Source organism: Equus quagga, chromosome 4 (assembly GCF_021613505.1).
Source record: "Equus quagga isolate Etosha38 chromosome 4, UCLA_HA_Equagga_1.0, whole genome shotgun sequence".
Taxonomy (NCBI): Eukaryota; Metazoa; Chordata; class Mammalia; order Perissodactyla; family Equidae; genus Equus; species Equus quagga.
The window spans coordinates 86,446,090-86,470,113 of NC_060270.1; the positions used below are offsets into that span (position 1 = coordinate 86,446,090).

The 24,024-nt window shown below is 38.0% G+C and overlaps 1 protein-coding gene across 2 annotated transcripts in view; it reads left to right on the forward strand.

Annotated features, from left to right (window-relative positions):
* KYNU (kynureninase) overlaps positions 1-24,024 on the forward strand; it is a 108,480-nt gene that overhangs the window by 17,413 nt on the left and 67,043 nt on the right. For both annotated transcript variants that reach the window (XM_046659629.1, XM_046659628.1), the window contains exons 3-4: positions 11,676-11,796; positions 20,093-20,175. In XM_046659629.1, coding sequence (XP_046515585.1) covers positions 11,676-11,796; positions 20,093-20,175 — 204 coding nt within the window. The remainder of the gene's footprint in view (positions 1-11,675; positions 11,797-20,092; positions 20,176-24,024) is intronic.

Genomic DNA, 24,024 nt, shown 5'->3' on the forward strand with positions numbered 1-24,024 from the left:
AGAGTCCAGGAAGTTGGCCATTATGTTTCAAGCAGTAGAAAGCAGGTAGGGTCAAAGAAGAAAAGACAAAGAGTGCATGTGTGCTCTCACTTGAAAAATGTTCCCAGAAGTAGCCTCATTACGTATCTACCTACCTGCCATGGGCCAGTTGTCTGGTCATGGCCTCACCTCTCTGCAAAGAAGACTGAGTATAAAACATCATTTTTGTGATTGGAAGCCACATGCAAAGCTATGAACTCTCTTAGTATAGAAGACGACTAGAATGAATTTAGGGCACAGCTAGCAGTTGAGTTCAGTTTGAAGATAAAAAGCTGAGTCATCAGCATTTAGGTAATAGTTGAAGCTGTGGGTGGGGGTGATATTACCCAGGCATCTCACCTAGAGTTAAAAGAGGCTGGTAAAAACAAAATTTAAAGCACTGACGAGGAAGAAGAACTCTAGAGAGACAGAGGGAACAAGGAAAATGTGGTGTTCTCAAACCAAGTGAATAGATAGGTTCAAGGAAATGGGAGTACTTGTCAGCATCACACATCACAGAGAGTTTACAATAGGCCTTTCCTTTTAGCAGTTAAAAGAGCATTATTGGGGTACACCTGGTAGTGCAGTGGTTAAGTTAGCATGATCCGCTTCAGTGGCCTGGGGTTTGTTGGTTCTGATCCCCGCTGTGGACCTACACACTGCTTGACAAGCCATGCTGTGGCAGGCGTCCCACATACAAAGTAGAGGAAGATGTACACGGATGTTAACTCAGGGCCAATCTTCCTCAGAAAAAAAAAAAGGAAGAGCCTTATTAATAGTTTTAACTTTAACAACTTTATTGAAATGACAAGGAGGAAAACTATTTTTCTGGAAGTAATTGAAGGAGTGAAATACTAGAACAAAGGAATGTCTTTGTCTAAGGAAGACAGGGGTTGCCTATGCTTTTACATTAAGAAAAAGAAGTCGTGAGAGAGCGAGACAGAGAGAGAAGTGAATGTGATGTAGGGCCAGCCAGCATCTACACTGGATCTATTGTCTGCCTCCACCTTTTTCACCTCAGGGAACCCAAGGCCCTAAAATAATGTAAGTTGCTAAAGACGTTCTTTGCTTAATCTTAAAAGATTTATTGGCCCCAGTGTTCAAGGTCAATATGATTCAGATTGAGATTTCATGAAGAAATCTGGTCTTCACCCAACCATCCCATCTTTCTGGCAATGTCTTACCACACCCGCCACAGCCTGAGGTCAAAGGACTGGGAAAAGAAAGATTTTTAGGGACTGGCCTGGTGGTGCAGCAGTTAAGTACACACATTCCACTTTGGCGGCCCAGGGTTCACTGGTTCGGATCCCAGGTACAGACATGGCACCAATTGGCAAGCCATGCTGTGGCAGGTGCCCCACATATAAAGTTAGAGGAAGATAGGCATGGATGTTAGCTCGGGGCCAGTCTTCTTCAGCAAAAAGAGAGGTTTGGCAGCAGATGTTAGTTCAGGGCTAATCTTCCTCAAAAAAAAAGAAAGATTTTTATTAGGAGAGTTTAGACTTTAACCTTTCGTGGGGCAAAGTCTGATCTTACCTGGCCTTGTGAGCTCTTTTCCGTAGGGAATTTGATCCTCAAGTGTGTGGAGTATTCCTTTTTAAATTCTCAAAATACAGAGGGTCCTTCCATCACATGCTATCCCACTCACCATTCCAGATCCCAGAAAGGACTACTAGGTTCACAATTGGACAAGAATATATAAGGAGGGTATGCAAATGACTGTAGGGATCATATATTTTTCTACAGCTTCTTCTCAGAATTATATTCAAAGTCCAAGGAGATTTTTGGGACCACAGCCTCGTATTCCTATAAAGAAAAATAACACCAATATTCCCTCAGGATAACACTAGGAAACTTAATCTTATAAGGCACACAGCAACACAAAAAAGTCTTCACTCATTACATTCTAAATAACTGTAACGAGAAAAACAGACTTTTTCTTTAGCAAAATGCACAAATCACACAGCTCTGAATTTTACAATATGAGCATGTCTGTATAATAAGATCTTCAATCAAGAAACAACATTCTCAGCACCTGGAAAAACTGCCTTGTATCCCGTTCGGGTGCTATTCCCCTTGGGGTGGATCACTATTTCTATAGCCAGTATTTGAATATCTACTTTCAAGTTTCATCTAAAATCCACTCCAAGCTGTTACTTGTTCAAGGACTCAAACATAGGTATCTGGGCTAACCCGTCTGAAGGAGACAGCTCGTACATGTTTTTCTACTCTGCCATGATGTTTTTTTAAACTAATACTATAGTCCAGTTCTTTAAGCCAGACACAGTTAAATTGGCCCTTGTTCTCTTTAATTCTCCTGTTACTGCTCAACCTTCTCTTTAGCAGAAGGCTACTGGACCACAATGTTTCTTGAATTTTTTTTTCCACTTCATCCTACGATCTGCTCTCATCCACCCATCTAAGAACCTGTCCCCAACTTAGGAAAGAATGGTGGAATCCTTTCTTACCTAATGACAGAAGTACAAAATAAATTACTTGTTCATTAGGAGAGTTTATTATTAATATTACCATTTAAATTTACATTCTGTAAAACTGGTTTTTTTTGGTATACAGTCTACCAGTTTTAACTCCTATGTAGAATCATATAAACACATCTCCTATCAGTATATAGAACAGTTTCATCGCCTCCCCAAAAAAACTTCATACTTACCTTTTGTAATCAATCCCTCTTCTACACCACTAACCTCTGGCAACCACTGATCTATTTTTCTATTGATATAGTTTGCCTTTTCCAGAATGTAATATAAAATGAATTATATACTGCGGCCGGCCTTGTGGCCGAGTGGTTAAGTTCGCGCGCTCCGCTGCGGCGGCCCAGGCTTTCGCTGGTTCGCATACTGGGCACGGACATGGCATCACTCATCAGGCCATGTTGAGGCAGCGTCCCACATGCCACAACTAGGAGGACCTGCAACTAAGATATACAACTATGTACCAGGGGGATTTGGGGAGATAAAGCAGAAAAAAAAAAGATTGGCAACAGTTGTTAGCTCAGGTGCCAATCTGTGGGGAAAAAAAAATGAATTATATACTATATGCAGTCTTTAGGGACTGGTGTCTTTGAGATTCACCAAACTTGTATCAATAACGTCCCTTTTTATTATTACTTTATAGTATTCTATTGTAGGGATGTACCACAGTTGTTTATCGATTCATCCAGAAAGGACCTTTGAGTTGTGTCCAGTTTTGGTGATTATGAATAGCTGCGGTAAACATTCATGTCAGGATTTTGTGTGAACATAGATTGTTTATCAAACTGATTTGGTATTGCAAAAGGTCAGACAGTAGAAATTTTACTCTTCGCAGGCCACATACCTTCATTTTCTCTTCTTTTTGTCCTTCTTCTTCCATTTAAAAATGTGAAAACATTCTGAGCTTGCAGGCCATACGAAACAGGCCATGAGCTGGAGTTGGCACATATCAACCCCTGCTCTAGCATACTACAAGTTGATTGGGGGGTCATCCTGAAAATGTGCTTTTAACTTTATGAGGAACTGCCAAACTCTTTTCCAGAGTGGCTGTCCCATTTTGCATTTTGCATTCCTACTAGCAATGTATAGGAGTGTCTATTTTTCCCCCATCATTACCAGCAGTTGATATTGTCAGATTTTTGTTATTTTTCTTTTGTTTTTTAGCCAACGTGTGTAGTAATATCTTATTTTGGTATTCATATACATTTCCCTAATGGCTAACGGACTTGAGTATTAATTGTTTCATGTGCTCATGTATGTATCACCTTTAAAAAAAGGTCTTAAATCTTTTGACCATTTTTAAAATTGAGTTGTTTTTCTTATTGTTGTGTTTTGAGTTCTTTATATGTTCAGTATACAAGTCATTTGTTAAATAAGTAATAAGAAAATATTTTCTCAACGTTTGTAGCTTATCTTTTTTTTTTGTAGCTGATCTTTTAATTCTCATTCGCAGAATAATGGTTTTTCATGTCAAGGTTGCCTAATATATTGATATTTTTCTTTTATGGATTGTTCATTTGGTGCCATATCAAAGAACTCCTCACCTAACCATAGGTCCCAAAGACGTCTTTGTCCCATGTTTATTCAGAAGTGTGTTGTTTAATTTCCAAGTATTGGATATTTTTCAGTTTTCTTTTTATTACTGATCTCTAGTTTAATTCTGTTATGGTCACAAAACATTCATTGTATGGTTTCAGTTCTTTTACATTTGTTCAGTTTGTTTTCGACCCAGGATAACAGTCTATCTTGGTTAACACTCCACGTGGATTTAAAAGAATGTTTATTCCACTGTTATTTGCTTGTGCAGTTATTTTATTTTTTTCCGCCCCAAATCCCCCCAGTACCTAGTTGTATATTTTAATTGTGGATCCTTCTAGTTGTGACATGTGGGACGCCACCTTAGTGTGGCCTGACGAGCGATGCCATGTCTGTGCCCAGAATCCGAACCAGCGAAACCCTGGGCCGCCAAAGTGGAGCCCACGAACCTAACCACTCCGCCACGGGGCCGTCCCAGCTTGTGCATTTAAAAGAATGTTTACTCTGCTGTTTGCCGGAGTGTTCTATAAATGTCAGTTACATTCTTTTGCTTGAAGGGTGTTTTTCAGTTCCATATCCCATCTGATTTCAATTTACTTATTATATCAACTAATGAGAGAGGACTGTTGAAGTCTTCAACATTAATTGTGGATTTATCCATCTCTCCCTTCAGTTCTATCCATCCTTGCTTTGACATATAAAATCTTTGACATACATCTGTTGATACATGCATCCACATTTGGGATTCACATTTGCGATTTTCCCTTCTTTTTGTCCTTCTTCTTCCATTCACATTTGGGATTGTTACATCTTCTTGTTGAACTGACACATTTTTTCCTGTTCTCTTCCATGGTAGCCACCAGTCAATCCTGTGACAGTGGGGGCAGTTATAACAGCAGCAGCTGAACAGGTACCTTAATCACTGAGAAAGGAAACCCTTCTCTAATCAGAGGAAGGATCGTTTTAAGAATATAGGATAACTCTGGTTGCTTTTGTTGGCACTCTGTCCTCTTGCTTCTGGGCACTAGAAGAGATCATAATCATGGGAAGTGCATAACAAAATCGGTAAATTAAAGTGTTGGTTTTCTAGCCAGAGGAAAACGAAGGTGGGCCTCTGGGAGCAGGAAAGTGTTAGGCCTATTGCAAAGAGAGAGCTTCAGAAAATGATCCTTTGAGTCAAGTGACCCCCGTGAAAAGTGGCAGAATTTAAATCACTCCAAAAGGATGCTACCTGAGAAGGCTGCTTGTTGAATTATGCTAACATCAGCAGAAAGAGTCTGGAAATATACTGTAAGAAGTGGGAGGTGGTGGTAGTGGGTAGGATCAAAAGACTCAGCTGAAGTGTGCATTGACTACTTCAGGCAACTGGAGGTTGGAGGTCTCCAGTGAAGAGGGATTTCTAAAGAACCCACAAAAAAGCACGTCATAAGGGAAAGAGCTACTAATATAAAGGCATCAAAGCCACATTAAAGTTTGCTTACCTTTATTTTCTCACTCCATTGGAGGAATTAAAGGCTGCAGCAGTGAGGAACAGGCAAAACAAACTACAATAGACAGGTTCTTTTGTTCCAGACTACAATTTTCTGAAGTAAACTAGCCCCTAGCTGGAGATGGAGAGAAGCTTTGAATCTGAAGTCACGTTAAAATTTTGATTTATATTTAAGAAGCAAAAAAGAAACTGGTTTCTCAGTTAGACTTGGAACATATAAATAAACTAAAAACGTAAGCTAATAAGGTCTAGAATGATGGACATTCCTGTGCATTAAAATGTTACTCAGAAGCGGGGCTGGCCCCGTGGCTGAGTGGTTAAGTTCACGCGCTCTGCTGCAGGCAGCCCAGTGTTTCGTTGGTTCGAATCCTGGGCGCGGACATGGCACTGCTCATCAAACCACGCTGAGGCAGCATCCCACATACCACAACAAGAAGGACCCACAATGAAAAATATACAACTATGTACCAGGGGGCTTTAGGGAGAAAAAGGAAAAAGTAAAAAAAAAAATTTAAAAAAAAATGTTACTCAGAAGCAATCAAGGGAATCATGAGCTCTATAGAAATCACATCACAAACTTTGACAAGAGATGAGACTTCCAGACAAATGGCTTTAAAACTGTTGACTTAGGCTTAATTGAGGTGATGCCTATTTGCAGAAAGCTGATACTCAAGTTCTTAGGCCATTTGAAGCCAAGTGAACCCTTAAGGAGGGTGTTGTGTGTTGAATTGCATTCCCTAAAAGTTGACATGTTGAAGTGCTAATCCCTAGTACCACAGAATGTGACCTTATTGGGAGATGGAGTCTTTATGGATGTGATCAGGTTACCACGAGGTCTTAGGGTGGGCGCTAATCCAACGTGACATTTAAAAAGGGGAAATTTGGAGACCGGCACGGAGCCATGCAGGGAGAACACCTGTGAACATGAAGATGGCCACGTACAAGTCAAGCAGAGAAGCCCGGAACAGATCCTTCCCTCCCAGGTCTCAGAGGAACAAACCCTACCAACCCCTCAATTTTAGACTTTTACCCACAGAACTGTGACATCATAAATCTCTATTGTTTATTGTAAAGCCCAATTTGTGGGACTTTGTTACAGAAGCCCCAGCAAACTAAGACAGAGGATTTATGACAGGAAGCAAGTATTCCCAGCTCAAGGAGGATTCACAGAAGATGGAGATTTGACTGATAGAGGAAATTCATGAACTCTCAGCCTGCCTAATCTGTGCTAGAATTTGGAGAGTGACCCTATGATCAGGGTTACCAAACATTTTTTGTAATACAGTTTTACGAGAACCCAGCCACATTTATTTATTTACATATTGTCCTATGGCTGTTTTTATGCTACAGTGACAGAAATGAGACATTACAGCAGAGATTGTATGGCCCACATAGCCTAAAATATTAACTTTCTGGCTTTTTACAGAAAAGGCTTGCTTTGCCCTGCCTAGAGCAAGATCACTGGTTGGGAAGCCTGCCTACCAGGAACTAATAGAGAGAGTGCAGTAAATGGTCTGATCTGGACACAAAAATCACAGGATCTTTAGAGCAGAACACCTCTCAGTGTTTTCTCAGAGTAGACCTGGACAGTACGGATTAAGAGGAAGAATTTGAGACACTTCGTTTGCCTCAACCCCAAAACAGATGGATCCAAATCTAATGGAAGAAGATGTTCCTGAGAAAAAGAAGCAAAGGCACTATAAGAAGAAGAGTTGGAAACAGAAGAGTTAATCACATTCTTTTGTGGGATTTTTGGGCTTTTTTTCCAAGGAAGATTAGCCCTGAGCTAACATCTGCCAATCCTCCTCTTTTTTCTGAGGAAGACTGGCCCTGAGCTAACATCCGTGCCCATCTTCCTCTACTTTATATGTGGGATGCCTACCACAGCATGGCGTGCCAAGGGGTACCATGTCCGCACCGGGGATCTGAACTGGCGAAACCCAGGCCACTGAAGTGGAACACGCCCACTTAACCACTGTGCCACCCGGCCAGCCCCAATCACATTCTTGAGGCATTGTGACTTAACCAAGGTTTTGGGACTCACCAAAATGATGTGTTTATCAAACAGAAGTTTATTTTGAAAAGAGAGAGATTACAGTAAGCTCGATGTTCTTTGTGAGAACGTCATTGAAGTGAGGGCGAAAACCAAGAGGACTATTGAAAAATTACAAAAGCTTATGCCCAAATTGGTAACTCCTACTTCAAAGAAAATAAATATGAATGCCATCATTTCTAAATTATGTATTTTGGCAGAACACCAATCCTCAATATATTAAAAAATTGTTAGCAGACAGAAAATATCCTGAGGAACAAGAATGCCCAGTTTATGTCAATACTAATTTGACTTTGGAAGAAAGAATAAATGCAGTGAATGTTTTCAGAAAGGACACTCATCCCAGGCCATGAAGCTGAAGTTATAAACAAGCCATCCAACAGAACCCACAAAACGTTGAGTTGTGTAACGGCCTGAAAGACTAGGCAGTCTTTCACCAGCACTGAAAGACTAGGAAGTGTGTTCTCATCTAGAGCTCACCCATTCTCCTGGATGTATTCCAGAAGTCTCTAGACTTGGGGTCTAGCTATAAAGAAGCAGCAGATGATTATTAGTAATGATGGATGTGCCAATCAATAACAAATGACATGACAACCTTGAGGATGGGAAGCTATGAGTTGTGGCTGATCCTGAAGTTCATCAAATAATGAGTATCCTAACCAAGGGGCTCCTCTTGGCACAAATGCAGAACAACTCCCAGACACTCAGGGACTGTGTAAAGAATCTTGTAATTGAAGAAGATCCAGAAGCTGATCACGATTTGAGAATGCCTTGTTCAACTTATTTCCCTCCCCCTTCATATATGGGATGCGGAAAGAGTTGCTGGGCTGCAACAAACAGTAAGGAGTAGAAAGGAGAGAAGGGGATAAAGGAGAACAACTTTGATCCATATAATTATAACCATCTGTGTGTGTGATATATTCTTTGCACAGCAGCTGTCTGCGGGCCCTCTCAGCATCCTCAAGGACTCTTTGCTGCTGTCACTTGAATTCTCTATCTCCTCCTCGCAACACCCTCCCCCCAACCAAGCTATCATTTCTCATAGTTGGTTCCTGGCAGGGGAGTTGTGAGGGGGTTGTGTAATACGTATGTATGAAGGCGAGGGGTTCTACTCAACCTCAGATCCCAACTGTCCTTTTCACATTGCTGACTTCGTTCTCTCATTTCTCCAAGAAAACAAGACATTCTGGCAGTACTATGAAAGAGAGAGAGAAAAGAAAATGAATCTGTAATGCCTACAAGTATGGGACTTGCAGGAAATATACAGGTGGAGGATGAATGGGTCTTAAGTAAACCTTGTTTGAAGGGCAGTGGTGTGAGAAAAACACTCATTCATAATTTATTCTACAGAACCCAACTGTAAAATAAACCAGTTCTATGTGTTTATTAAGATTAAAAGGAATGAGAGATCATTATGGGAAAGAGGATCTTTTATTTGGTGCAATTAAAAACTCATTCTTATTAATGTCCTCCTAATGGTCTGGTTACTGTATTTATTTGAATGCTCAGTTGAAATTTGAGCCACGGTATGCCAATTAAAATATACAGTAATGGGTATAATTTGCAATCTCACCCTGAAGGTATAAAAATGGTATAGATTTTGATTTTTTAAAATGGAGTCAAATTGGACACCTACTAGATTTCTTGGAAAATTTTAGTTCCTTTATTTTAGGACTTCTCTCCGCTCTTCCTAGGGCTCCACAAACTTTTGGAGGCCTCTTGGTGTCCTAGAAAGAAGTCTGTGAGGCCAGGAGGAATACTCTTGCTTCTCCTTGCCCCAACTTCTATGGCCATTTGATGGCAAGTGGCTTCACTGGCAGCAGCTTCATCTCCCCATCAGTCTATTATCCAGTCCCCAAACATATCCATGGAAAGCCCTGGAATCTTCAGTGGAGGTACTTGCAGAGGAAACACTTCATTCTCTCAGTCTTCTGGAAAGCACCTCCATCAAGTTGGTCCATGAACTTTTTCTTCAGCCTTTGGTGCCCTCTTCCCTGTTCTTCCTTAGAACCCTAAGCTGCTGTAGGGAAGGAAAAATAACTTTTCCCTCTACCTTTCTAAGTTCTCAGCTAAGGCCTTGAGACAAAAGACTGATTAATGGTAGAAAAGCATAGAAAATTTTTTATTACAAGTTTTACGTGACATGGAAGACCTCATAAGGAAATGAAGACCCAAAGAAGCAGTTAAACCTGAATGTTTTTGTGCTAAGTTTGATGAAGAGGGGAAAGTCATGCAAAAATGTGATAAGATAAACGGTATGAGCTGAGTGTAGTAAACTGGGGGAAACAAAAAGGCCTATTTGTTCCACTTCCTCCCAGTGTCTTGGAGATAAGGACATATAGGGAGGGCACCTCTTGCATGAGTGTTTTATGACATGCTTAGAGGAAAAGCAGAAAGACTTTTCTGCACATATCATGTCTCAAATTGCTTCAGCTTAAAATATTCAGTATGCCAAGCTGCCATGTTTTGGGGTGGCGTGTCCTGAACCCCATGACTGCCAAGAGCATCAGCTTTTTATAACAAACTTGCTTATGATTCTTCAGACAGAAGAGAAAGCTAGGGCCCCAAGGTTTAGGGTCCTGCTTGTCTTTCATGTTGTATAGATCTGATGGAACTGGGCTGGAGAGCGGTGGGTTATCTCTTCATTCTGGTGGGTCTTTACCAAATGCACTTTCTTAATATTCTAACCTACCATATTACCTAGTGCCAGTTGATGGCTCACATAATGCCATTTGATGTACTTTGAGACTTTAAAAAAAAAAAAAAAACGCTCAACCAAGTGAAAAGAATGTAGTGAAAGTAGAAGGGGAACCATACTGCGGGCTGGCATGGGACAAGATAATTTAGTTTACAATTCTGCTTTTCTTTCACGTTGAATACAATTTTAAAATGATTTTCTAAATAAAAGCAGCCTGCTACCTATTTGTCTGTAAAAGCATCAGCAATAAAAGAACAAGACAATGCAACAGAAGCAGAGATCTAGATGGTTGCCTCATCCCCCTGCATCACTGATGGGGCTGAAAGGCACAGAATATGTTTAGTCTTCGAACTGTGCTTATTTGAATGCTTACTTGAAATTTGGGCCATGGTACACCAATTAAAAAGCTCTGAATTCTAAATAAAATCCTTCAATATTTGTTCTCTAGGTCAACAAAGAACTGTCAATAAATCCAATTTAAAGGTGTGAATAATTTTTGCGTCTCTTATTGGGTCAGATTTAAGGGAACCCAATGAAAAAGAGGCACAGTATCTATAAGGGATCAGGTTGAAATAGACGGTATGCCTTTAAAAAGTCTGTAGAGGTTTAATTAAGCAATCTAAAGTAAAGACAAGTATATTACCAAATGATACCAATGAACTATCAGCAAGAAGGGATCTTTTTCCCATAGAATTAAGAGAAAACTTAGTAGAATGCAATGATAAACTTGTGCATTTCTGGACTATATTTTAAGCATGTGGATTGGTTTGCTAGTGGAACTGCATTCATTGCAGGGGAGAGTTGTAAGATAGACAAATCACTTAAGTTCTGATTTATTTGAATAAAAAGTAGGTATAGAGAACAATCGTTGCCTATATATCTATTAATATTATAGAGGTACAAAGGTATAGAATGAAAAAATATAAAAATCCAATATATCTACTTCAGATATGTAATTATTTAGATATTATTTGCCATATCTACACCACCAATAAATGCAGAAGGTTAGTACTTGCCTAAATTCTTGTAACTTTCTACTATGTCTAAATAGGCTGATATACTTCCTGTCAAAATTCTGTTTTTAACTCTTTTCTGTTGCCTTTGGCTATTTATGATTGGGAGTAGTTGCTAATTTAGATTTCCTCATGGAGCACAATAAACATGAAAGATCTCAGCAAAAGCTTCTACAGGTTTAAATTATTTTTTTAAATATAAATATAAAAGATTTATTATTTTTCAGAAAGCCTGATGCTATCCTTGGGAAGCATTGTAAGTTATTTATTATTGTTCTTGGAGTTAATTATATTAATTGTTGGTAGTGGATTAACAATGCCAAATAGAAGTGTTAATTAGTTGAATAAGCATTTTTTACATTTTCTTCTCTTTCAGTTGATTTATCTTTAGTGAATAAGGATGAAAACGCAATCTATTTCATGGGAAATTCTCTTGGCCTTCAACCAAAAATGGTTAAAACATATCTGGAAGAAGAATTAGATAAGTGGGCCAAAATGTAAGTATTATTGCAAAAGCTATCATTCAACACCTCTTACAAGAATTTAAAAAATCACACTTGGTTGTCTAATATTTGAAAAGATGTGTAATAAAATCTTAGAAGTTTAGGGCAGAGAGGAACCTTAGGGATCATGTCATTCAATACTCTCCCCTTATTGCTGAAATAGCTAAGAATCAGTATGATCATATGGTAAATTACTGACAGAGTCAAGAGGAAAACTTAAAATATTTAAAAATTTCAATCCCTTGGGGCCAGCCCAGTGGTGTAGTGGTTAAGTTTGTGCTCTCTGCTTTGGCGGCCCAGGGTTCATGGGTTGAGATCCCGGGCACAGACCTACACATCACTCATCAAGCCATGCTGTGGAGGCAACCCACATACAAAAGAGAGGAAGACTGGCACAGATGTTAGCTCAGGGCCAATCTCCCTTACCAAAAAAATAAAATAAAATAAAAATAAACATTAAAAAAAACATTAAGTCCTTCTGAGTTGACACATCTAAATCATATGCAATCATTTTATTTTATTTCTTTAGTGACTAACAAGGGAGTTAATATTTAGGATTCAATTTAGCATTTTCATGATTAGCTCTTGGCTAAACTCTATCATACTAATTTTTATAAGTAAAGAAATAAAAATTGTTGAGGGGAGGCAAGAAGTTGAGTGGAGCAGAAGGTACTTCCTTCCCAAGCTGAACGTGGTTATTGAGAAGATGCTCCATTTGCACTTAGCCAAGCAGGTTCACTCCAACCATGAAGGAATCTTGAATCAGGATGTATTTTGTTCTCCATTTCTTCTGTTCTACAGCTACTCTTCTGCTTATGAAACCCTTCCCTTTCTGCTCACCTGAGCGCTTACCCTGCTTAACCTCAACCTTCTCAACCACACTGATCATCACTCCCTGAATGTCCATTGCATTAATAATCACTGCTCTAAGATAGGCCATTTACAGGAGTGTATTTTCATTAGTTTCATATTCTTAGCCATATTATAAATCCCTTAAGGAAAATAACCTCCGCTTATGTACTTCTTGTCCTTCCCTAGTAATTACTGACAAAGCTGAACTAGAAATATTTTTAAAATAGTTTAACTGTTTAAAAATTTTCATATTATTTTAAAATTGTTAAATATTTAAGATAGTTAAAATAAGTAGAAATATGTTTAAAATATTTTCTGATTATTAGAATCTGAAAACTGGATACAAAGGAGGAGCCACACTGAAGGGCAGAAAAAAAAAAATCAGAAAGATGAAACCAAACCAGAAAAGAATTCTAAGCAAGACATTTGGCTTTCATAGCCACTCAGAATGCCTTCTCCATCTCTCTTCATTCTTCTCGCCACCGGCCTTTCCTATTGGGAACAGTACCTCTCCAAAGTTCTGTATACACTGACTGTGCTAATGATTGCTACCGTGGTTATTAGATGGCACTGCAAAGTTCTGAATTTTAATGTTTAAAGATATAAGTTCACAATTCAATGCAAGAACGATAGAGGATTTATATAATTTACTGAGTCTGTTATAACTTTATCTGCATAACTTTTATGCATAAATTGAAAAATAAATATGACCACATTGAGAAGCATTTTGGACTAACAGGTTTTAGTACTTAAAAAATGAGGGCCATAGTTAATAAAAATGGTTAATATTCATTTTTGGCCTTAATGTGAAAGAGAGCAGAGAATTAGATTGAAGTTGAACTTTAGATAGTGTCCTTGCCTCTTGGACATTCGTTTAGCAAGGCTGTGCATTTTCCTCCTTTAGGCATTTAAGAAAGATGCTGCCCTGTGTAAGAAATCAAATCCTTATGATTATCCTAATTTACTAAGGGACAGGTTGATTATTTTCATGACTTTAAAGTTATATTCCAGGAAAGTGCCTCCTGTTATAACACCCTTCTATTGTTAATGCCCTTCAATTTCATATTTTACCTTTTGACAATAGAAAATCACATAATAGTAAACCCTTCTACCTATTTCTCATTAGATGATTCAGGAAGGAGGTGCATTTTAATGATTTTAATGCTTCAAATAATGTCAATTAAATTTTAAAAAAAGGCTTCTTCTGAGAAAAAAGATTAGGTAGCTAGTTTATTTTGTTTTATTTAGCCTTCTTTCTTTAAGTTGTGGTGGCCCGGTCCACATCATGGCCCTGCCTGCCTGTCCATGTCGCTGGTGTTCGAGGTGCAAGATCACAAGCCCGTTCCCTCCTGTCCCATGCCCCATCTTTGATCTCAAAAGTGTTCATTATTTCTTTGCTCCTAAACATTTAGCTTAAAATTCCACTCTGGCCTTTCCCAGCTAAGGTTCTTTCGGGAGGAAAACTTTTTCCTCTACCAATTTATGTCCTAGTGATTGAGGGCCTGCAAATTATTTGAGGACCAGCAGATTATCAGGAGACAAGTTTATTTTACAGGCACGGAGCAGCACTCCACAAGGAGTGATTCACGGAACAGCCAGGGGTAAGGGTGACAGATCGGCCAACAAAAGCGGGGAGTTTTAGGACTTCAGTAGGAAAGTACGGAAAGTTCTATTGCGCTTTTTCATCCTCATGAAAACGGACAGTATATATGCTTGCTTGCTAGAAGCCACCTGGGAAGGAGATTGATAGCAACTCAATTCACACCACCTGGTGCTAAGGGCCATCCTCTCTGAGGGTGGGTCAACGGCAGCTGTATTGTCAGGAGGCTCTGCTTAACTTTAGATAATGTTTCTTTCTTTGGTTGCTGTTTGGTTCTGTGCTTTCAGTTTAAAGTAATCTGCATGGCACTCTGGTGGGCTATAGATCCTTTCACTTCTTTTTCTGATTATTGCTTTTGTTTTATACTAAATCTCCCCCGCATAAGTTTGGTTTTCCTCTAGATCTGGGTTCTCCCATTACTGTGCTGAGTTTTATCTGATCATCTGTTCCTTATCACCTCCTCCAACCCCATCTCTGCCCTTCTCAGCTGATATCCAAGCCAGGTCAGTGCCTTCCTCTCTTCTTCACCAGAGGAAGATTTCAGGAGGGACTAGTCAAAGAGAGCTATGCAGTCGCTAAATACTGTAATACACATTGAAATTAGTTGCTTAACAGGAAAAGAAATCATATTAAAAATGTATAATTTTAACAGTACATAAAAAATTAGAGTGCTTGGACTAAGTGAGATATTGTTCTGGGATATTGTAGCAAGCTTCTGACTGGCCATCCATGACCTATAAGGTAGGAAATGACATTTAGCTCATGGTTGTCATCTTTTATGGCCAATGGCCAATTGCAGACATATTCCCTACAAATTAACCATCACTGGTCATGATGGAGCCCGATCTTATAATTCATATGGCTACCATCTTTGATTACTTATCCTAAAGGAAAGTCAAGAATAGAGGCACACTTAGAAATATTTTAGGACCCAAAACGTTTCTTCTAAAACTTCAAGTTGCTCAAGAAAAAGCTGAAAATAAAGCACTTACCTCTGTTTTTTAAAAAAATGCTTATTATTTTCAACTGTACGTAATTTCTAAAGTAGATTGATAGCACTTTGCTTTGGAGAGTATATTTGTTTTGTGAAAAGACAATACTTAGATAATATTAATAATCTCAAATAGAAAGCTTTTAGGGTGATTTGACCCATCTGATTCATAATAATTATCAGCAAAATGATGCTATAATAATAGGAAGCAACAATATCAATATGCTTGGACCCTGTGGGTATGCTAGAATGGGTAGGCAATAAGCTTAAAGAATTATTTGAGAACGTTTTATAGTAGATATTTACTAATGGCCCAGATTATTTAAAGGAGAATAACGTAGATTAATAGTCATAGTGATAAATTTGAAAGGAAAAATAGTCTTAAAGAGTACATTTTAAGTGAGAAATGTATGTTATGTCCCTAAGATATAATCACAATATTTTAAGTCTACCTATCTGCTAGATAAATGGTTTTCTTTATTTTTCATAGGAGCAAAAACTTGCCACAGTTATGTCTTCTTAGGGATTCTTCTAAGAACTGTGACATTTTAGGTAGGATTATTTAAAGAGGAAAATGGGCCACTGAATCACATATTAGGAACAAACCATCTCGTTTGCAGACAGTGACTTACTTTAAATGGCGAAAGGTGTGCAGAAGGGCCGTGGCGAAGCAGACAATGTAGTCCCCTTCCAGTTGAGTGTTCCTTTCTTTAAAAAAAAGTGTATTTTAGGGGAGGAAAGACTTTCTCTCTATCCTCCTAGGTCCAATAGCTGGGTCTGTGAAATAAACTGAGAACAGGTAGATTAACATAGGAAAAGGCATAAAAATTTATTAATTTTTAATATGTGCATGAGGGCATCACAGGGCAAAAAAAAAGTAAATACCCAGAAAAGCGGTGAGATTTGAGAGCTTATATGTCGTCTAATATGGGAAGACGTAGACTCCTTAGGGGAGTGTAAATGATTTTTAGGAAGGATGAATGGGCCCTTCAAATAGACGGGAGGTGTGACCGTTTGTGACGAACTTTGTCTGGGTGTGGTGTTGACTTCTTCTCTCCTCTCCTGTGGGAGAGTCAATCGTCCCTGGTGATGAAATTCCTGGGGTGGGGATGTGTGACAACTGAGTTCCTTTTAAAGATCTGTCTTCAGGCTGGTAAGGGGAGTTCAGAGACAGCCTCTCCCTTCATTTGTTGTTTTTCAAATGCTTTCAGCTCAAAATAAACCTTAAGCTAAAGAGGCAAATGTTAGTGTGGCTTATTCTGCTACCCTTCAATATGACTAGGAAAATACATGGTATGACATGTTACAAAGATTTTCCTGAAATCTGTGTTGGCTAATCATCCATTGGGTCACAGAAAAAAAAGTTGCGATATCATTAAGGAAGCCCGAAGTCATTTATTTACTTACTGCGGGAGCTTTTAAAAGCAGGACCACTTTGCATTTTGTAGGGTGGTTAAAGCCTAGTCCTATTTCAAAGAGAATCCACGTTTTTATTAACTTCCTAATTAGGTTTTACATCCTGACATCTAATTTTGTGAGCAAATACTGCTCCGTAGACGTCTCAGAGAACACCCCACTCATGGCAATGATTTATGCCATGGTAGTGAGTTAACTCTCTCCCATGCACTCCTTTCCTTTCCAGCATTTGTAAAAGAAGCTTGCCACTATATTAAGCAGTTTTGAAGGAGAGCAATATAATCTTTTTCTTAACTCTAATACATATGTTTATAACTGCACTGCAATCTACATCAAGTCTTTCTAATGACAGGCCACTTTACTTTGAGTTTATTTGGATAACACTTCCTAAATACATTTCACTACCCCAGGCTAGTAGACTGGCAAAATGAAGGAGCAGACTATGTGTGTGATATTTTAAAGAGAGGGAGATGCCAAAAGCGTTGCGGGAAGAAACGCATCCTTAAAGATTATTACTACCGTGTCTACCAGAGTGAGAAGTAGGTGGCATAATATTCTGAGATATAAATTCTCTGAGGCAGAACATAGAATTTTACTACCTAAATGTAATAAGATGTATTGTGCTATCAGCAAGGCCATGGAGCTGTATGTGATTAAAATAAAAAAGGATCCAAGTATCTGCCTTTAACTACCACTTAATGATAATGATTTTCGTCTTTAGCATTTATACTGGAAGTCAAGAAAGAGGCAAGCTGCAGGCGATCTAATAATAATATGAATAATAATAGCTAACAATTGCCTTTCTCTTCCTCCTTAGCTCTCATAGTCTGTCTATTCCCAAAGAAAGTTCTCTTCCTTCATCTAAGTTTATATCATAATCTAAATATTAGCTTAAAAATTGTGTTGTACATCACATGATAATGAAGAGAGTTTTAGCATTAAATTAAAGAAGACTCAGAAAAGGGGTATTATGTACCAATCTCTTTTACATGTTATTTATTTTTCACAGCAATTCTTTAAGGTACCTATTGTCATCCGTTTATTTTTACAAAAGGAGAAAATTATTAGGCCCTATAAGCTTCTAATAAGTGTATTTTCGTAACCAGCAGTGTCCTGGAACTGGCTCATTACCAGGTGATGTAAGACAATTGCTAAATATTCAGGATTTTTTTTTTTTTTAGGAAGATTAGCCCTGAGCTAACTGTTGCCAATCCTCCTCTTTTTTGCCGAGGAAGACTGGCCCTGAGCTAACACCCATGGCCATCTTCCTCTCTTTCATACCTGGGACACCTACCACAGTATGGCTTTTGCCAAGCCGTGCCGTGTCAGCACCCGGGATCTGATCAGTGAACCCTGTGTGGCCCAGAAGCGGAACGTGCGAGCTTAACCTCTGCGCCAATGGCCGGTCCCCAGGATTTTTGTTGATATCACGAAATTGAGCGCAATGGGGATACTCATGCCAGGAAAATTGTTACTGAGACCCAAGTGATGGGTGACAGCAAGTGAGTCTTTTTGCCCGGAGCCACCCACGCCAATAGAAGGAGACTGGGTTCAGAATAGCAGAGCAGAAACGTTTATTCTATGATTAATGAATGGAGGAGGCAGTGCTTGTGTTCTAAAACCCCTTCTCAAATGGAAGGTGAATGAGGTTTTTATGGGACGTGAAGGGGGAGTGGTCTCCCTATCATCACTTGGGAGCAGGGGCATTTGGGGCATTCTCAGAGCTCGCCTTCTTGCACACGGCACCTCCTTTTGTGCATGGCTTCTGGCGGCCCTTTGGGACCTTTCTGGTTTGGACTGGTTCTGCAGTTTGGCCATCTGGCAGTGTTCTGCCTTGGTTCCTATAAGCAAGCGCAACTTAAAAACAAAGCATTATAAGTGGAAAACGTTTTTAGGAACTTTTCTGCGTGACAAAATCAGCAAAGGCTAAAAAACAGAGCTCCTCTGCTCCAGTTCCCCCGCCCTATAGGAGAGGAAAAATAATTTTCACTCTCTATCCTTCTGAGTTCTTAGCTCAGACCCCTGTAACAAAAGACAGGTGAACCAGAGAAAAACTAACAGAAGTTTATTAACATGAATACCTCCTGTATAAAAGGGAGATAGCCAGGGAAAAATAATTCCCCGAGGTGGTTTAGAATTCAGGATTAAATACCATCTTAATAGGGAAAGGGGAAGCGGATGAAGGCTGCTTCCAGGATATTAAATAATTTTTAGGAGAGATGAATGGGCCCTTGAAGAATACACGACAGATATGAGGTTTGTGACAAAGTCTGTGTGGGCGTGGTCTTCACTTCTAGCCTCTTCTGTGGTAGGAGTCCATTTTCCCTGGTTGATAAAATTCCTGGGAAGGAGTTTTATAACAACTGAGTTCCCTTTGAAGAATCCATCTATAGGCAGATAGGGGAGATCAGAGCAAGCCTCTCCCTGCATTTGCTGTTTTTCACGTGCCTTCAGCTCAAGATAATGAGTACATCACAGTGGCATATTTGGGGTGGAATATTCCGCTGCCCTCCGCCTCTGAGAGCAGATTTCCCAGCTCACCACTGCCAGTCCACTGAATTCCAGAGTGTGGATTCAAACACTGTTTGCACTATACAAAAAGCACACACTCCTTTCTTCAGAGTTTACATAATTTTTGGATTCCAAAAGAATGAAGAACAATCTAATTCAGAGCTCCCTAAGATACAAGTTTGTGATAGTGCACAAAGTCACTTCCACTGATCCTTTGTTTTAATTTCTTTTACATTTTTCAAATATATTTGCCTTCCTCATTTGATGGAAATTTCTTGAGAGTTGAAGTTCTCGTATGTTTTGTGTTTTTCCTTTATGCCTACTGGGATACGTACTAGAGTGATAAAATTGAGCTGGAATATGATAGAGGAAATTGCTAGAAAATAAGTCAAGCTGTAGTGTTGGCTTTGATTATTGCCAAGTTTCATTATCTACTTAAAATGTCATCATGAGTATAGTAACATTTTATACACTTCCATTTAATTTATAGATTGTAGCTATATTTTAAATTTTAATTTATAATCATTTAATCTCCAGCCTCAAAAAATAGTATATTTTAGTATAGATACTAGTGTGTGCTATAGTTATATAAGCATAGTGTTCAAGTAGCCTCAAAAATTTCGAAAGAAAAAAGAACATCTTAGACTCTAAAATAGAGAAAAATAATGAAATATTATATGGGTAATCTTCTCTAACCCTAACAAAAAAGACATCAAAGAAATTTAAAAATGACAAGTTAAAAAACAGAGTTCTCAAGTGTTACTTTTGGTTTTTAAAAAAGTATGCTTTCAAGTAATTGCTAAAATGTTACAAAGACTCATTTAGAAATGTCCCCTTGCTAATGCTGATATTTGAAAAATCTCACGCACATACCCACACACCCAGAAGCTAAGATTCTTTGTGTCCCTTTCCAATTCCAGGGGAGGCTATGGTCACGAGGTAGGGAAACGTCCTTGGATTACAGGAGACGAGACCATTGTAGGCCTTATGAATGACATTGTAGGTAAGTACAAAGTGAGTTTTTCCCCCCAAATTGTAAAGATATTATCATTTAGTTATAAACATTGCTTATAAAGTAAAAATCTTATTGAAGGCCATCCTGATTTTCTATTTAATCCGTACTAGAACAGAGTAAGTGTACCTTTAACTGGCATTTGATTGCTGTAATGAACGTAACTGGGTTACTTGGTACAAAAATAAAAGAAAAGTTATTATTTTTTGTATATTTCGACACTAATGTTTACTCCCCAGTGAAAAACACATGCATCATATTAATTTATAATCAGACAAATTTTATAAAAATCAACTTAAATGAATTTTCTAAGATTTTATTATATGGTAAAATAAACCCTAACTTTCACATGCTAAAGGTCTAAAACATCAATCATTTTTTGGCTCATTTCGGCTTTATCCATGGTGATCTATTTAAGATTAGGCTGGGTATTGTTGAAAATATTATAGTGGATGCTGTTTTATGTTCTATAGCATGTTTCCTAAAGTGAGTTCTCTGTACTCTTGGTGGTATTCTAGATAGTTTTAGATGGTAAATGTGTTAACATTTTGAGAAAAGTTATTTATTTAATTGGGCTGAATATTCAGCATTGCCCAAAATCTCATATAAAATTTAGGATGTTGAACAAAAAAATTAACGACATTTAGGCAATTGGAGCGGTGTTACTTGGAAATATTTGGAGGACTTAGGGAATCCTCCGCTGTTGAAATGCTTTTTCAAACTTCACTTCCTTAGAGGCAAGCATTAAAAATGTCTTTATCGCTTCGTTCCAATTGTATCTTGGCCAATAATCAGAAGACAAAATCAACTTGAGCTGGGAGAAAAATGGAATTACAGTGGGGAAAGTAAGACTTACATCCGGGAAGAATTATGGCAATTAGCAAGTGATGAAAATCTGGGGAATATCTTGTTTATTCAAAAAATAATTATTGAATCTCTGCTGTGTGTCAGGATTTGTGGTGGACACTGAGGATAAAATGATGGGTAGGAATCCTCACCACCCTTATCCCCATGGGACTCCCTGTAAAGGAAGAAATATAAAATTAATATATAAACATAGTCACACAATACGAAGAAATATAGAATTAATCAATGGGATAAGCGCTTTAAAAAAGAGGCAATTTCCAGGTAATGATGGAGACTGAACACACACATTTAAGTCCTGTTTTTTGCTGAAATCTCACTAAACAACTCTTAATGAAGTTAGAAAAAATTTAAAAAGTGTGAACCCTAAAGGACAAGTAGAATGGCAAAAGAGATGATAGTAATAATATTTTTTGGTAGTTATATGGCAGCTGGACATGTGGTAACTGTCTTTGTAAAAAACAAAAGTAAACCTAATCTCCCATTGGTGACAAAATGGAAAGTCACCTGCTTTACACTGCTGATTCTTCAAAGGATTGAGAATTACTCACAAGATGCACCTCGAGGAGTGGGAGTGAAGATAGGAATAAAAACAGGGATATTTGTTGAAAGGCTGTTTAAAATGCAGTTAGAATATTGACTTCTGCATTTTATAAGATAACAGATTAAATACAAACTGAAAATGCTCCTTTCTATTCAAAACACGGAAAAATGATAGAAAAAAAATTAGATTAAGAAACATGTAGCAATACTAAAAAAAATTAAACAGAAATCTCTATAGACCAGAAATATAGCCATTGCTGAAGAAAGGAGCAGTTGGAAGCTGGGAAGCACAGTATTTTCAGGGCAGCACATGGAGCCAGGCTGAGGGTGTAGGGCCTGAGTCCAGGCCACTCACAGGAAGCCCCAGGGTGAAACTGCACAGCTGTCAATGCCTGGGGCTGGTACCCAAGGCCAGAATCTTTATCAACCTGAGCAGGTAAAGATGAAAACCGAGCGTGTCCTTCTATACCAGGCAGGTTCTTGGGAACACAGAGCATGCGATCAGGCCATCAGCCTTATCTGGATGAGTGTATATTCTGACGGAGGAAATCACCAGAACATTCCTGGGTTACGTTTAAAGGTGTATTAAATCGTTGTTTAATAATGCTTTTATTTGTGTTCATTTTTTAGAAACAAATTATATTTATTCAAATGTCAAAGAAAAAACCTGAAAAACATCCTGAATTAATTTGACCTGAGCATACATGTTATCCTTAGCTGTGGATTGTTTTTTTCTTTACTAGTTTTGCTTTCAAAACATAAACTGTGTTTTCATCCTCTTATTTTGTGCTTAATATTTATCATCTTCTAACAGAGTTGGGATGTTTATATACAGGCCAGGGAAGTGGTAAGGTGAGGTTAGTGAGTGAGATTTATTTAGGAAGCCAATAAATCCTGCAAAAAGATTTCCTTTGACCCTTTAAAAGTTTATAGCTCTATTGCAACTTATTAAATGTGCAAGTGTTTTGTTGCTCAGCAAATACCTCTGTGTCGCAATGATCACTGAAATTTCAAACCAGCCACCTCTCATTATCATTACTAAGGAAAATGAAAAAAAAAAAAGACTAAACGTCAAATCAATTTAGAAAAGTAAAAGGACTATACTTATTAAACTTTTTTAAAGAATATTTATCAACTCTAGCTTTAAAGATTTTTGTGTGTCTTTGAAATACCATACAAAGTTATAACACATATGGGATAAACTTCATTTCTTCTTCTGTGTTTTTGTCCTTGAATGTTGTATTAACTAAATTACACACATTTGGTTGTAATAATAAGGGATGTAAAAGATAAAAATTATCCCTTGAAATAGGCTTACTCACTTCTGTAGACAGGAAATTCAATAAATATATATTGTTTATTATATATATATATATCTTCCCAAAGTCTCAAGCCTTACATGACAAATGCATTGTCATAGTTCATTTGAAATATTGTCAGTGAATGAAGGTGATATTTAGTTTAATGATTATTTGATTAATTTATTTATTTTAAGTTGTGATGATGTGAATTGTTTTTTTTTCTTTTTCTTTCTTTTTTTGGTGAGCAAGATTGGCCCTGAGCTAACATCTGTTGCCAATCTTCCTCTTCTTTTTTTTTCTCCTCTCCCCAAAGCCCCAGTACATAGTTGTACATCCTAGTTGTAAGTCCTTCTAGTTCCTCCATGTGGGACGCTGCCACAGCATGGCTTGATGAGCGGTCCGTAGGTATGGACTCAAGATCCAAATCGGCGAACCCCAGGCCACTGAAGTGGAGTGCACAAACTTAACCATTTGCCACAGGGCCAGCCCCTGATTATTTTATTAAATGTCTCTTTTGTTCTCTGTAATTCATGTTTTATTAGGAGAAATATTTCTACCACTTTTTTCTTAACCAAAAGAATACAAATTGACAGCGTCTGCAAAGTGTATTATGAGCAATATTTTAAAAGCTTGATTTCTTTTTTAATTTCAGTAACTATTATCCCCCAAATTTCTATGCTTTTATATTTGTGTATATCAGAGAAATTGTTCTTAAGTTGAGTTGAAAAATTAATGTTTGCTCTGTTTGCTTTAGTAGGAGCAGATTTTTTAAGAAGGTGTTTGTATGTGTGTTTGTGTTTATCTTGTTTGTTATAAATCCCAGGCAGATTCCCGTTTTGCTTCAGTTACTAGGAAGTTCTGAGAAAATTTGAAGTAGCAAAAACATTTAACAGCTTCTAATTTGTTTCTCATCTGCATATATTGTACTCTATTTCTACTTTTTGTCATCCTTCCTCACATTGTAATATAAGAAACTTCAAATCCTCTTTGGAAGTGATGCTGTATAAATTAGAAAATAATTAAAATAATCATATGGTAACTACAGGAAGGAGCAGCAGAAGTCAAATTTATTTTTGCTACTTACTAGGCTATCTAAATGTGTCATGAGCAAACAGACAAGTTGAATATTTGG